This window comes from Cervus canadensis, chromosome 23 (genome assembly GCF_019320065.1).
Source record: "Cervus canadensis isolate Bull #8, Minnesota chromosome 23, ASM1932006v1, whole genome shotgun sequence".
NCBI lineage: Eukaryota > Metazoa > Chordata > Mammalia > Artiodactyla > Cervidae > Cervus > Cervus canadensis.
The window spans coordinates 1,515,654-1,532,331 of record NC_057408.1 but is presented as its reverse complement, the minus strand read 5'-3'; the positions used below and the strand labels follow the sequence as shown (position 1 = coordinate 1,532,331).

Genomic DNA, 16,678 nt, shown 5'->3' with positions numbered 1-16,678 from the left:
CCAACTGGTCCTTAAAAGACTTTGGTGATGATAGTTGGGATTCAGTGAGAAGAATGTGGGAATGCAGTCACCGTCTAGGGGTCAGTGGCTCGATCAGTCTGTTTCCGTTGTCTTGGGGAATAGTGATAGGAATTCACATTGGAAAGGTTGGCGCTCACATTGGAAAGGATGATCACCTGGGAGCTTCCCGAGTAAAGATGTGTGCTGCAGATAGTGGGGAGTCACTGAAGCCAGGGAGGAGGGCCATGTGGAAAGCAGGTCACTTGGGCGGAGCTTGTCGACAGGCCAAAGTTGGGTCTGTGACATTGTAAAGACTTCACATGGAAGGTTAGCCTTAGCCAACATGTCATAGCACTTAATTGATGCAACGTACTGTCTAAACACTTTATATGTCTAAAAACTTATTTTATCCTCACCACAACACCAAAAGGTGGATATTCTTTTAGTCTGTATTTTTCAGATGAAGAAATACAGACAAGGAGCAATTAAGTTACAGGCCCAAAGTGACGGTGCCAGCGCAGGGCAGAACCAGGAAGGCCCAGGCAGAGTGCATGCTCCTTAGGCAGTGCAGCTTGCTGTTCCTGCAAGTGAGCTCAGAACTTCCTGAGCTGGGAAAGAAACGCTTGGAGAGGGCGCTGGCTGCTGCTTGGCTACTTTCACACAAAAATAGCTCCTCTTTTTTGTTAGCTTTTACAAATTGGGGGACTTATTTTTCTGACTTTTGGTTGTCTTTCAAAAATGTCCCTTCTTTTTGTGCCAGTCCTAACAATTCTAATGTAGTTTTCATCAGTCTCTTCTAGGAGACTATTTTCTCTGAAATGTCTTCTTTGAAATAAGTTTTATAGTCATATTTTTCATAACTTTCAAAATTCATTTTTGTTTTTTCCAACATAGTTGTATGCATCTATTAAGAAACTTGATCTGGAATGTGAGATTCCTAAATATTGAGACAATATCTCAATAACCAGGTGCTTTATGAAGTTACTTTTCTTTCTGTGTGTGTGTTTCAGTGTGGTTTTATTCCTTCGGTTGCTAATGCTTTAGAAAGACTGAGGTAGAGAAGTACTGCTAAAATAATAAAACAGGAAGAAAAGTTTGCCAGCTGAGGGTGGAGTTTGAGTTGGTGGGAAAAAGGCTGAAAATGCATCTGGTTGTAATGAAAAAGGAACCTTTTATTACCAATCTGTGTTCTTACAAATACAGTGTTTTTCCATATTTTGAAATTACACATCTATGTCAGGCTGTTGATTCTATATAGAGAAGGGAATTCTCCTACAATGCACTTTTTTAAGTGACTGTTGAGATAAGTACAAAGAAATGTTTTTCCAATTCTGGCTAATAGCTTACTGTTTGAAGAGTTGTAAATATTTGCTGTCCCAGACAGAGAACAAGTCTGACTATGTGACTTCCTATTACTTTGCAGGGTCTTGTGATGGAAAATACCACCCAGCAGACCTGGGAGCTTTAACTCTAAGCCTACCAGTGACCTTTTTTCTTTTTCAGAAAAAAGGAACATAGTCTTGATTTATCTGAACCCTTGAATTGAAATTTCTTTTATAACCTTTAGTTTGTTAATTCTGAAATAAAAAGTTATACGTTTTCTAAAATACCTTCAAAGTAATTTTGATTGGAGGGAGATCAGAAAGAAGATGATATATGACAAGAATTAAACGAATATGGTTTAGATTTTGCTTTTACAGACAACACAAAAAATATTTTATGCTTATTTTCAAAAGTAAAATTGGTAGATGCTAAGATCACTTGAAGAAAGAAGTAAAAAAATGAGAAAGGATAGAGGGAAAAAGAGGGGATTTTATAGATTCTTAAAGAGTTTGAAAAATAGCTGTGTTTTGTGGCCATAACCTCATTAGAAATATCAAAGTTTTCTTAAAGCACATTTTAATTTTCTGCTGACCTTTCTTGTTGCCCTGTGATTTTTCAGTTTGGGAAGTCTCATCATTTGGAAAAATCCAGAAGCTTGGGAACTTCCACTGACGGCTCCTAGAAGTATCAGTACCAACAGTGCTGTTTACTTCAGCCATTATTTTGCCTGATGATGCTGATGTGCCGGGGAATTAAAAATGTAAAGACAGCAATCAACTTTTGTAGTCTGAGGCTTAAGTAGGATTTCTTTGGAGGGTTATACAGTAATTGCTAATTACAGCTGTCCTGGGCAGTACTTACTGGTCATAATGTCTAGGAATTGAAGATAAAATTATTTTTTGCTCCTCATTTATGGCTGAAAGCAAAGTAGAGGAAAATTGAAGCTCTAGCTGCCATGAAGTTCAGGGATTATGTATGCGAGTCTGTTAGATTTGCTCTAATTTTTTGTTAAAGATTGTACTTGAATCTAAAGTCACCCATCACACAAACGGATAACTTTAGTTTGTAGGAAGAGAAGTATTTGTCAGGAAAAGGGAAAGTGAGTTCTGAGTGTTTATGGATTCATCAAGAAACTGTTACTGGGAGAGAGCATTCCTCTAGGAGGTAGGTTATATAATTGCATGGAACTGTAGCCCTTCTGTATACGTGTGTCCAGTGAACACCTCACGGGTGTGACTAGTAGTGCTGATCCTGTTTGACATCATTCTCTCATCTGGTGATGCTGACCATCATGAGGCCTCTGCTAGTCTCCCTGAATCTGTAGCCACTTGTTAGTTTCTTCCGGGCTCCTCTTCATCTGCTCAGTGCTTGGATTACTGGTTGTGTTTGGTTCTACTCCTGATCCCCTTCTTCACTGCCGTATATGCTGCTTTTTGTCTTCTGTCTGTGCTAGAGTTCTTAATCTAGGATTTGTGAATGGTGTTTGGTGGGTCAGTGAAGCCCCTGAAAGTGTATAGAAAATTTCTTTTCTGGAGAGTTCGTAGATTCAGTCGATCGTCAGTAGTCCATGACCCCTCAAAGGTTAGTCCATTTGTTGATGACTCCTGTTCTGTTTGTCAAGTCCAGAATTCTCTCTTGAGTTCCAGGTCTAGACTTCTTGCTTGCTTAGCATTCTATCAATGTCCCAATGATACCTCAAACTCTGTAGGTCCCAAACTAATCTCATCTTTATCCTTCAAACCTATTTTTTCTGTAATTCCACCTACCTGGGCTCCCAAGATGAAAACCTAGGCATCAGTATTCACATCCACAATCCCACCTCTATACTTCCCATCTAGTCGCTTTCTAAGTCATATTGGTTCTGCCTTTGAAATAACTTTGTATTCTTTCTTTGTTTCTGTTGACATTGCCCTGTGGTCAGCCCACTTCTCCCCTGAACTGATATATCAGCCTTCCTGTCCATAGTCTTTCTCCCTGTCTAGTTCATTTTTCCCCATTCATCTTTTAAAACACAAACTGATCTCATTTCCAGGCTAAAAACCCGTGTTGGATCTTACATGCTCAGTCCCTCATTTGTGTTCAACTCTTTGCAACCCCGTGGACTGTAGCCTGCCAGGCTCCTCTGTCCGTGGGATTCTCCAGGCAAGAATACTAGAGTGGGTTGCCATTTCCTCCTCCAGGGGATCTTCCCGACCCAGGGATCGAACCTGGGTCTCCATTGGCAGGTAGCTTCTTTACCACTGAGTCACTGGCTTCCCTGGTATGTTGGTTCTCTAGTACCTAAAAAGAGTTATGTCTCTTAGGACCCTTCATAATCTGTTCTTGATCTACTTCTAGCACATCATTTACCCTCTCTCTCATGCCCTCAACCTTCTGTTTTTTAGCAGCTTGCTCCTTTTCTGTTCCGTAAAGATAACATGCACATTCATACTTTTGTTCTTAGCCCTATGCTGTTGCTTGTTCTCCCCCACTCATATCTGGGCTCCTGCTCATCCTTTCGTTCCTTGGTTCAGTCAGCATCTTTTCTTGAGGTCTTTCTTGACTCCTCTAGTCAGGCTGAGATATTCCTTCCTCTCATCACAGCTTGGGGAGAAATGCTGTCATAGTCACCTGCTCTTTTCCTACCAGACTGTGACTTCTTTGGAAAGTAGAGTTCCTGTCATTATTCGTCTCTGTACCTGTACCACCTAGCACGGCTCTTGGCACATAATAGGTACTTTTAGCACCCCAGAATCAGTCAGTGAAAGCCACAAGCACAACACTTTCCAGGTTATATTATAACTTGTTTTGTATTACTACTACTGTAGCTGTTAATAGAGTTTGAGGTAGCTGAGGGTCAGGATCTTGTCTTTTCATGTTTATATTGTCATTGTCTCACACAGTCAGTGTCACAGAAAGAGTGTGTTTGAAGAAATGAAGAGGATACAAACTCTTGATAATAGTCTCCCTGAAGATATTATTTGACTGTGGAAGACATGGAAATTGAAACTTTTTACTACCAGAAATTGGCAGTCGCTTTTGATTCTGCTTACCTTTGGCCAATTTAATGCTTAATTGGCCAGCTTGATGTTTTCATACAAAATCCCAACTTAAACAACACACACTGCTACACTTACCTTTTTAATTGTACATGCTTCTCCTGGGCATTCAGTCCTGGAAAGCGGTAAGGATGGTCATACTTCAGTGCATGGCTTTATTTCTCAGCCTGGTTCAGTGTATTTCTCATCCCTCGCTTGGGTACTCTCAGATCCCAGGTAATCTGCTAGGGACTTTGCTTACGTCATCTCACTTGAGCTTCACGGAATGAGAAAGACGAAGCGGGTTCAGAGAGGCTTGGAAACTTGCCAGAGTCACACAGCTAGTGAGTGGCTCAGTTGGAATCAAGAAGGTTTGCTTTTTCCATTCAGTATTGGGAAATGACTAGGCCATTTGCTTTAGCTGTTTCAGCTCTGATTTCGAAGATGAGTTGATCATGATAGTCAGATCTCATTTGAATTAACAGTACCCTTTTCTTTCTGTGTTAGTGTGATAGGATTGCTTCTTTTTCAGTGATTTCATGGGAAATGATTTTTTATTTCAAGTGTAAATTTTAAAATTAAAACATATATTTTAAATGTAATTTTGAATGGCTCTTTTGTAAGGATTTCAAATTATGTCATGAAAATATATTACTGCTTGATGGAATTTTTCTGTGAGGGAAAGCCCTGGAAATTTCCAGTTGTCTACAAATGTTTGAACTATGTATAGCTTGTTTGGGGTATACAGAAGCCAAAGATATTTTATGGCAAGTGGGACGTGCCTCTTCTGTGGTTGCCTCTCTTAACAGAAGCCTCTAATAATACAGTGATATTCCCTGAGGAAATGGGGTGATTTATAATAAGGTTCCTTTTGTTGTACTTTGGTATTGTGGGGCATGTTTGCTGGACCCAGGATTGATTTATGATCATGTGAAAAATTTGCTCATTTCTAGAAATGAAAGACCTACGGAGGGCCTCACATTATTGCAACAATTTACTGAAGCACGTGTTCATGCAACTGTTGGATTTCTTTGTCTACTTAAAATAATTCAAGTGGAAGAGCTTCCAACATGCTGCTTTTTGTCTAAAACTTGTAATTGTGAGCTGGTGATCATTCAGTCTCACCTCCACTCTAGTAAGAAAAGAAAACTTTTAACAGAGGTGGGAGCTATGAACAAAAATAGATAGACTAGGAAATTATGATAATTTAGGGATGTTTTTGTGAGGAAATCTGAACTTTCCTGAACAAATTAATTTCTTTTACTCTTTAGCATTAAGTTGTTTCTACAACAGGGAGTGGTGGTTTTAAAGTTGGAGTCAGAGAGTGCTTTTAGTCTCATCTCTCTGCATTTCTCTGTTTAAGTGAGCCTCTCTTCTTTCTTACTCATTGTCTTTCCACTTCCCTTCATTCTTCCTTCCTCCTTCCTCCTCTCAGATTCTCTTTCCCTCTCTTTGGCTGCTTGCTCTCCAGGTCAGCCAAGGGCTGTGACTCAAAGACCCAGCCTAACTGTAGTTGGTGACAAACTTGCCAAAAAGCCGACTGCACATATTCTTAACACATTTTGGGCTGTTAAACATTGGCCTGTTACTTTAACGATTTGAAATAAAGTATTTGTATTGGTTTGTTATGTGGTTTACTGGAAACAGTTTACTTTTTTTAATCTTTTGCTACTCTAATAATAAAAATTAATTTTGATTATCATTACATATTCTTGGAGAGGCACTTTTCTGCCTTTTGATTCATAATAATGGCTTATCCTTGAAAAGTTTTGTGAAGATTTTTAACACAGCATTGGTGAGCTTTATGGAAGGGTTATTATCATGGTCATAAAAGAAGGTGGTCAGCATATCATCTGTTAGAGTTGAGCTGCTCTGCGCTGCTGTGCAAAGCAAACCAAGCAGGACCAGTGTACTTTGGGAGCATTTGGTCTGGAATTTATGAAAATAAGCCTGGTGGGGATATCACCGTGGTGGTGGCTGAGGCCTGGGTTTGGGAAGGTGCATATAAAGGAAAATGTAGCCTTTACTGCTCACCCATGTGATTGGGGAAGACCATGTGAAGAGACTGGAGGGTTTAAAATTCCTGCCTTCTGAATATTCTGGACTTTTCAGCGTTTCCTGCCATGCCTTCAATATAAGTCCCAATTCCCTCGCCAGCTCTAAAGGTCTCCCTAAGACAGGCCCCCTTGCTCCCCAGTCCGATTACATTGCAGTCTTCAGCCCTGACTCCCTACTTGGCTGAGCTCCTCTTTGCTGTCCCTCTCCTCCTGTCCCCACAGCTGCTACACTGGTTCTGTCTTTGGGTTGCAACCTGGGCCTAGGATATTCTCTGCATGTATCCACAGGCAAAAAAGGACATTAAAAATGCACAAACCAAGTAGTTATCACTTAGGTCACCATTCAGTTAATTAGACAAAGGGATATTAACAACCTCTCAACTAAGAAAGACATAATCTGAAATAAAGGATTGTTGGTGCTCAATCACTAAGTCATGTCCAACTATTTGTGACCCCATGAACTGTAGGACACCAGGCTTCCCTGTCCTTCACTATCTCCCTGAGTTTGCTCAAGCTCTTGTTCATTGAGTTGGCGATGCCATCCAACCATTTCATTCTTCATTGCCCTCTTCTCCGGTGCTCAGTCTTTCCCAGTATCAGGGTCTTTTCCAGTGAGTTGGCTCTTTGCATCAGGTGGCCAAAGTCTTGGAACTTCAGCATCAGTCCTTCCAATGAATATTCAGGATTGATTTCCTTTAGGATTGACTGGTTTGATCTCCTTGCTATCCAAGGGACTTTCAAAAGTCTTGTTTCAAGAGCACCGTAGTTTGAAAACATCAGTTCTTCAGCACTCAGCCTTTTTTCTGGTCCAGCTCTCATATCTGTACATGACTATTGGAAAAACCATAGTTTTGACTATACCGACCTTTATCAGCAAAGTGATGTCTCTCTGCTTTGTAATACACTGTCTAGGTTTGTCACAGCTTTTCTTCCAAGGAGCAAGCATCTTTTAATTTCATGACTTCAGTCACCATCTGCAGTGATTTTGGAGCCCAAGAAAATAAAACTGCTGTTGTTTCCATTTTTTCCCCATCTATTTGCTATGAAGTGATAGGACCAGATGCTATGATCTTAGTTTTTTTAATGTTGAATTTTAAGCCAGCCTTTTCACTCTCTTCTTTCACACCCATCAGGAGACTCTTTAGTTCTTCATTTCCTGCCATTAGAGTGGTATCATCTGCATATCTGAGGTTGTTGATATTTCACCCGGCAGTCTTGATTCCAGCTTGTGATTCATCCAGCCTGGCACTTCCCATGATATACTCTGCATATAAGTTAAATAAGCAGGATGACTATATACAGCCTTGATGCACTCATTTCACAATTTTGAACCAGTCCATTGTTCCATGTCCGGTTCTACCTCTTGCTTCTTGACCTGCATACAGGTTTCTTAGGAGGCAGGTAAGGTAGTCTGGTATTTCCATCTCTTTAAGGTTTTTCCAGTTTGTTGTGATCCATGTAGTCAGAGGCTTTAGTGTAGTCAGTGAAGCAAAAGTAGATGTTTCTCTGAAATTCCCTTGCTTTTGCCATGATCCAACCGATGTTGGCCATTTTATCTCTGGTTTCTCTGCCTTTTCTAAATCCAGCTTTTACATCTGGAAGTTCTTGGTTCATGTACTGCTGAAACCTGACTTGATGGATTTTGAGCATTACCTTGCTAGCATGTGAAATGAGTGCAGTTGTGTGGTAGTTTGAGCATTCTTTGGCATTTCCCTTCTTTGGGATTGGGATGAAAACTGACTTTTTCAGTCCTGTGACCACTAAGTTTTCCAAATTTGCTGGCATATTGAGTGCAACACTTTAACAGCATCATCTTTTAGGATTTGAAATAGATCAGCTGGAATTCTATCAACTCCACTAGCTTTATTCATAGTTAATACTTCCTAAGACCCACTTGACTTCACACTGTGATATACCTGGCTTTAGGTGAGTGATCACACTATCATGGTTATCCAGGCCATTAAGACCTTTTTTGTATAGTTCTGTGTATTCTTGCCACCTCTTCTTAATCTTTTTTGCTTCTGTTAGGTCCTTGCCATTTCTGTCCTTTATTGTGCCCATCTTTGCATGAAGTGTTCCCTTGATATCTCCAGTGTTCTTGAGATTTCTAGTGTTTCCCACTCTGTTGTTTTCCTCTATTTCCTTGCACTGATCACTGAGGAAGGCTTTCTTATTCTCCTTGCTATTGTCTGAAACTCTGCATTCATTTGGGTATATCTTTTCCTTTCTCCTTTGCCTTTCACTTCTCTTCTTTTCTCAGCTATTTGTAAGGCCTCCTCAAGACAACCATTTTGCTGTCTTTCAGTTCTTTTTCTCTGGGTTTTGGTCACTACCACCCATACAGTGTTATGAACCTCTGTCCATATTTCTTCAGGCACCCTGTCTGTCAGATCTAACCCCTTGAATCTATTTGTCACTTCCATTGTATAATCATGAGGGATTTGATTTAGGTGATACCTGTATGGTCTAGTAGTTTTCCCTATTTTCTTCAATTTAAGTCTGAATTTTGCAATAGGAGTCATGATCTGAGCCACAGTCAGCCCCAGGTCTTGTTTTTTCTGACTGTAGAAAACTTCTCCATCTTCAGCTACAAAGAATATAATTAATCTGATTTCAGTATTGACCATCTGGTATTGTCTATGTATGCCAGTACATTCTCTTGGCAAAGAGAACTCTGTTAGCCTTTACCCTGGTTCATTTTGTACTTCAAGGCCAAACTTGCCTGTTACTCCAGGTATCTCTTGACTTCCTACTTTTTCACTCCAATCCCTATGATGAGAAGGATATTGTTTTTTATGTTAGTTCTAGAAGGTCTTGAAGGTCTTCATAGAACTGTTCGATTTCAGCTTCTTCAGCCTTAGGGCTTGGGGCATGTAAAGTGAAAGTGAAAAGTGAAAGTCTCTCAATCGTGTCTGACTCTTTGAGACCGTATGGACTGTAGCCCTCCATGCTCTTCTGTCCATGGAATTCTGCAGGCCAGAATACTGGAGTGGGTAGCCATTCCCTCCTCCAGGGGATCTTCCCAACCCAGGGATTGAACCCAGGTCTCCCGCATTGCAGGCGGATTCTTTACCAGCTGAGTTAGCAGGGAGGCTCAGGAATACTGGAGTGATTAGCCTATCCCTTCTCCAGTGGATCTTCCCCACTGAGGAATTAAACAGGGGTCTCCTGCATTGCAAGCAGATTCTTTACCAGCTGAGTTAGCAGGGTTGGGGCGTAGACTTGGATTACTGTGACGCTGAATTGTTTGCCTTGGAGAGGAACCAAGATCATTTTGTCATTTCTGAGATTGCACCCAAGTACTGCACTCTTGTTGACTTGTAAGGGCTTCTCTTTTTTTTGCCAAGGGATTCTTGCCCACAATAGTAGATATCACGGTCATCTAAATTAAATTTGTCCGTTTGCTTCTGTTTTAGTTCACTGATTCCTAAAATGTCAGTGTTCACTCTTGCCTTTGCCTTCTTGACCGCATCTAGTTTACCTTCATTCATGGACCTAACGTTCTGGGTTTCTGTGCGATATTGGTTTTTACAGCATTATCCACAACTGGATGTCGGTTCCACTTCGGCTCACCCTTTCTTTCTTTCTAGTTATTTCTCTCCTCTCTTCCCCAGTAGCATTGTTGTTGTTCAGTTGCTAAGTCATGTCTGATTCTTAGCAACCCCATGACTGCAGCATGCCAGGCCTCCCTGTCCCTCACCATCTCCTGGACTTTGCCCAAGTTCATGTGTGTTGAATCAGTGATACCGTCCTCCCATGTCATCCTCTGTCACCCCCTTCTCCTCCTGCCCTCAATCTTTCTCAGCATCAGGGTCTTTTCCAGTGAGTCGGCTCTTTGCATTAGGTGGCTAAAGCAATGGACCTTCAGCTTCAACACCAGTCATTCCAATAAATATTCAGGGTTGATTTCCCTTAGGATTGACTGGTTGGTCTTGCTGTCCAAGGGACTCTCAAGAGCCTTCTCCACCACCAGAATTTGAAAGCATCAATTCTTCGGTGATCAGCCTTCTTTGTAGTCCAACTCTCACATCTGTACATGACTACTGGACAAACCATAGCTCTGACTATACAGACCTTTGTGATGTCTTTGCTTTTTAATACACAGTCTAGGTTTGTCATAGCCTTTCTTCCAAGAAGTAAGCATCTTCTAATTTCATGGCTACAGTCATCATCTGTGGTGATTTTGGAGCAAGAAGAGAAAATCTGTCACTGCTTCCACTATTCCCCCTTCTGTTTGTCATGAGGTGATGGGATCAGATGCCCAATATACCCTAGCAGCATACTGGACACCTGCTGACCTGGGGGGGGGAGGCTTATCTTATGGTGTCATATCTTTTTGCCCTTTCATACTGTTCATGGAATTCTCAAGATAAGAATACTGAAGTGGTTTGTCATTCTCTTCTCCAGTAGACCATCTTTTTCCGAACTCTCCATCACGTCCGGTCTGTCTTGGGTGGCCCTGCCCCACATGGCTCATAGCTTCGTTGAGTTACACAAGGCTGGATCCATGTGACCATTTGGGTTAGTTTTCTGTGATTGTGTTTTTCATTCTGGGGGCCATGTGATTGTAGTTCTTGCTTCTTCTATCTGCCCTCTGATGGATGAGGATAAGAGGCTTGTGCAAACTTCCTGATGGGAGGGACTGGCTGTGGGGAAAACTGAATCTTGGTGTGGTGAGCAGGGCCTGTTCTGTAAATCTTTAATCCGATTTTCTACTGATGGGTGAAGCTATGCTCCCTCCTGTTAGTTGTTTGGCCTGAGGCGTCCCAGGCTCTGTGGTTGGGCTGGAGGTGTCTTCTAAAAGGGCTTACAGGACACAGGCTTTCCAGAGCCGCTGCTGCCAGTGCCCCGTCCCGTGGCAGTCCATTGCTGACCCACACCTCCACACAAGACCCTCAGACACTCACAGGCAGGTCTGGCTAAGTCTGTGGGGGTCACTGCCCCTTTACCCTGTGTCCTGGTGCACACAGGTATTTGTCCCCTCCAAGAGTCTCTGGAGGGTGTGGGGTTTGATTCAAACGTGATCGCACCCCTCCTACCAACTCATTGCCATTTCTTCTTTGTCCTTTGATGTTGAGTATCTTTTTTTTGGGTGAATTCTAGCATACTCCTGTTAGTGGTCACTGTTCAGTAGCTTGTTGCGATTTGGTGTTCTTGTAGGAAAAGATGAGCACACGTTCTTCTATGCTACCATCTTGGTAGGATAGTTCTAAAAAATTGAAATAACTTTAGTTTTTTTTTTAACCTCAATAAATTCTTATTTTTCACATCTTTGTTGAGAACCAGTAAAATTCTATCAAAGACCAGATTTCAGGAACCACTGAAATTAGTCAATTGCTGTTTCCTTAGCATGCAGCTGATTTGGTCATTTCTCATATTTTATCTTATTTTTGGTATTTCTTTTATAAATATATATCTTTTCTTCCTCCAGTTGTTTTATTAACAGATTTGTGTCATCCTCTTTTTATGGTTTTGTGCAGATGAGACCTGCAGGCCCAGTGTCAGATTACGTGTGTTTCTGGATTGGGGGAACAGAGAAGGGTTACAGCTCTGGGGAGGGATGGTCAACAGAAGAGGGCTTGATGTGCCTCAAGAAAAGCCCCAGTGGTGGAAGCCATTGAGCCTATTTTTGATGAGAATTGGAGCATTGAAGCATAAGTGGCATAGAACATAGCCTACCAAAAAAACTCTGAACCAGCAACAAACTAATTCAAGTTTGATTCTTCATGAAAAGCTTGAGATTCTTAAATAGTTTTTTTTTACATTTTTGCCCCCATCCTCCTCAGGTTCAACTGAGAATTTTGTTATAGTATTAGTTGTAATAATACTCTCTTTATGAAATACCCAGGATATTTGTAATAAAGTGTCTGCTCTAGAAACCTGTAGGGGCAAATAAAGCTGTTGACCACTCTAATTTTTGTTAGTTTGAAGGTATGCATAAGAATGAAGCAATAAGCCAACAGCTTCATGTTCTGCGAAAAGAAGTGAAGCAGTTGCAAGCAGAAGCTGCTAAACCACCATCACTTAATATTGTGGAAGCCGCCGTGCATGCTGAAAACTTGATTACGTAAGTTTTGAGGGTGTTCTAATTTAAAATACTAGTTATTACTGATAGCAATCATACTTGCTACTATCCCCCCACTCACCTACTAATTAACTAGTATAGGAATTAGCAGCCTTTGGACCAAATCTGACCTGCCATCTATTTTTATAAGTAAAGTTTTATTGTAACATAACCATGCCCATGTACTTATCTAATGTGTATGGCTTTTATGTTCCAGTGGCGAAATTGAATGTTATGACAATTTATAGCCCATAAAGTATAAAATATTTACTGTCTCTTTATAGAATAATTTTGCTGACCCTTGAATTAGGAGGTGATACATTACATTAGAATTTAATCTGGAGAGATTTAGTGCTTAAGCTTTATATTAAAGGCACATTTACTCAGAAAGTCATCATCGTTAGTTCAGAGTATTGAGCAAAGTTTACAGTGGAATTGCTCAGGGCTCACAAGTGTAGTTGCTGGCTTGCGTTTGACCATGCATGGTGGTTTCTTTTGGAGCTCAAAGCCACCAGGATATTACCTGGGAAAGGAGAGGTTGACTGACCAGCAGCTAATCCCCCTGTAGATTGGGATGGTGGTGTGGACGGGGGCATTGAGACCTTTCGTGGGTTAGATTGGAAGGGTCTGGGAAGGAGGAGGAGATAAGGTGAACAAGAGGTTGCTATTTCTTTTTCTGAAAAAGAAAGTCAAAACAGAGTAAGAATTAGAAGAGACATCTTTTATACTAGGATCATCTTCTATACAAAAATCTTTTTCTTCAACCTAAGTCATTGTTTTAGATTTTAAAATTTAGAGAAATCAAGGTTCTTATTTTTAAAAACGTGTATTTATGTAATATACAACATTGAGTAATATTTGGATTAATTGAATAACTTGGAAAAATTGGATGTAAAATTGTGGATTACATACAACTATGAAAATATTTAATGTTAATAAAGGCTGATTTTCCTCCCTCCAGGAGGACATAAAATCATTTCTGTGTATTGGAAATAAGTTGTTGGGCTTCCCTGGTGGCTCAGGCAATAAAGAATCTGCCTGCAATGCAGGAGACCCAGGTTCAGCCCCTGAGTTGAGTAGATCCCCTGGAGAAGGGAATGGCTCTCCACTCCAGTATTCTTGCCTGGAGAATTCCATGGGTAGAGGAGCCTGGTGGACTGCAGTCCATGGGGTCTGCATGGCTGAGTGACTAGCATACTTTCACTTTGACATATGAAAATACTTAATGTTAATAAAGGCTAATCCCTCCACCCTAACCCTAGGAGGACATAAAATCATTTCTGTGTGTTGAAAATAAGTTGTTGGGTCAAGTTGTAAGCTGTCCTGTGAAATACTTCTAAAGTGACATTTGTGTGGGGCTGTAAGGACTCTGAGAATATTGCCTGAGAAATGTAGAGTATCAGGGAAACACCGTGGGTCTAAATTCTCTTACTGTAGGCCAGTAGCCTTACCAATGTTTTCCCACAGGGCCTTAGTGAACGCCTACCAGTCGCAGCCCACCCCTGGGGTTCAGAAGGTTGGCATCAGCCTCTTCTTTACTGTTGTGGATTATGTCAGTGATGAGACCCAGCGTCATCCTCCCACAAGGCAGTTCTTTACTTCATGCATTGAGATCTTGGGACAGGTAAGGTTATCCTGTGTTTCTAGCCTTATTTACATATGATGAGTCCCTGCAGTGTCCTCATTAGATATAATCAGGGTTGACTCCACACTTATAGGTTCAGAGTCTTACCTAGTTCAGAAGCCCCTTTGAATTGTTGACTTCTCAAGATGTGGTTAGAATTGCTGGTATGGAATTCTGCTTTTCAGAAAGAGTTGTTAAATTATTAGTATATGAAAGTCACCAGGGAGATGTCAAATTCTATTGTATGCTGTTGATATTAATGATATTAACTATATGAGACTATTGTTTATAAAATGCTTTTTATAATAGAAAAATCATTAAAATAATAAATAAATTTAAAAAATCATTATTTTATTTCATCCTTACAATGACTCTGTGTGATTGATAGCATTTCAGTGTTAACGATGAGAAAAACTAGCCTCTAAAAGATTGAGTGACTTGCCTAAGGAATACAGCTGGTGAGCCCTGGCGGCGAGAGGGAGCCCAGGTCTTCTGACTCAGCGTTCGGTGCTTGCTCCACCTCTGCACTGCTGCCTCTCAGCTGCTGCTCACAGTTTATTTACTTGACTTAACTCTTAAATATATGGGTATTTAGAAAGGGGCAGTGAATCCATGCAGATTTATGAAACGTGTCATTAAAGCAAGGAATGCCACTTGCTGGGAAATACAGAAATACTCTTCTTCAAATTCAATGAAATGAGTGGTTATTTATTGGATACTTTTAGGGAGGTGATGCTGAGCAGATATTAAAGTAGATTTTTTTAGAAATGTTTTTCCTAATTATGAAATCAACGAGTGCTTATTATAAACAATACAGACATTGTAAAAAGTATAAAGAGAAATTTATAATCCTAATCTCCTGGAGATACTGGTTACATAGCTAACATTTCCTTATAGTTGATCTTGTGTGTCTGTGTCTATTGGTATGTGTGTGTATGTGTAAAAATAATATATCATTCTTATATATAGATAGATAGGGATACACACTTTAGCATATGCTATTTTTTTCATTCAAACACATTTTAGACATTATTCCTTGATAATAAGTAAAAACCTGCATCATATTATTTAATATATAGTGTTCCATAGTACAGGTAATACATTGTAATGTATTGAGCCAGTGCTGTCTGGATGAATATTTAGGTTGGTTGGTTGTTTTGCTGCTGTAAGCCTGAACTAAATATTCTTACATACCTTTGTGAAATTATTGGACTGTTTTTTCATAGGATAATTTCTTAGAAGTCTGATCACTATGTCAAAAGGACTAGCAATTGATGTATATTGTCATACTGTCCTCCTGTTCACACCTATTTACACTGTAATAACAGGGTTCAATTTATTATTCTCCATGTTAGAACTAACATTAGGACTGATCATTCTTTTTAGGTCTTGCTAATCTAATAAGGGAAGTGGTGCTTTGTGATTATTTTAAGTTGTATTTCTTTAAGTATTAGTTCAGTTGCATGATTTTTCAAATGATTTAATTTTTGTGAATTTTCTGGTTTTTGTTCTTTGCACATTTTCTGCTGGGAAGTTTCTTGCTTTTCGATTGCTTTGAAGAGCTCCTCAGACTGTTAACCTGGTGTCTGGAACATGTTATAATTTTTCTACTTTGTCATTTTTCTATTATTTTATGATTCTTTTTGCCATATAGAAGTCAAAATTTTTATATATTCAAATCTATCAGTCTTATCCTTTATTATTTCCGTCTCTGATCAACTTTATCAAAGCTTTCCTAAGTCTGAGATTAAATATCAACTTATATTCTAATACTCTTAAACATTAGAACAAGTTAAAACAAGGTGTATATTATTTATGAAAGTTAGCTTTTTAAAAATATTAAAAGCATATCTCAATAAAGTCTGTAACCTAGAATCTTTTTTTTTTCTTGACATAGTGCAGAATCACTTTAGATACTTAGTAATCATGGTAGGTACACTGCAAATTTCTGGATTCAGATTATCCCCAGTATTTTAATCTTTTAAACATTTTCTTTAACTTGTCCAAACCAAATGAATGGATTATCCAGAATTTTTAATAGAGGTTACATCGAAAGTGATAGATTTATCTATGTTGATTTTAGATTTCTTTTGATTGTTTCATATTTTCATTTGGAAAAATTTCTGTTAGCCGTATATGCTATTCCTTAAAACTTGGTTGCTCAAAGAAAAGTTGGGGAGGGGAGAATTTGGTGACATTTTCCCTTTTCAATTCTTTGAAGGTATTTATCAGTGGCACTAAATCAGAATGCAGAAGAGTCCTTCAGACCATTCTGAAGGACAGAAGGCTTTGCTCCCTCTTGTCTCCTTTCTTCACTCCCAGTGCTGCGCCTGCGGAGTTCATCCAGCTCTATGAGAAGGTGGTGAAGTTTCTGCGTGAGGACAACAGTGATATGATTTTCATGCTGCTGACCAAGGTGAGGTGTGACTCAGTCCTGACGTTGTCATTGAGGTGTAGGCCCTGCTGTTGTTTCCCTGTGCCTCAGAAATGCAGGGCCCTTGGAGCTCTTCTCCAGGGGGACTGGAGGCAGACAGGCCCTTTTCACGTTTGATGTCATCTTCAAGTAGTCCGATCCTGTAGCTGCTGCTTCTGT

The 16,678-nt window shown here is 40.0% G+C and overlaps 1 protein-coding gene across 1 annotated transcript in view; it reads left to right on the top strand.

The window, feature by feature from the left end:
* The window catches only part of EPG5 (ectopic P-granules autophagy protein 5 homolog), a 126,070-nt gene that overhangs the window by 75,211 nt on the left and 34,181 nt on the right, over positions 1-16,678 (top strand). Inside the window, exons 28-30 of the mRNA XM_043443845.1 lie at positions 12,322-12,464; positions 13,929-14,085; positions 16,307-16,501. Coding sequence (XP_043299780.1) covers positions 12,322-12,464; positions 13,929-14,085; positions 16,307-16,501 — 495 coding nt within the window. The remainder of the gene's footprint in view (positions 1-12,321; positions 12,465-13,928; positions 14,086-16,306; positions 16,502-16,678) is intronic.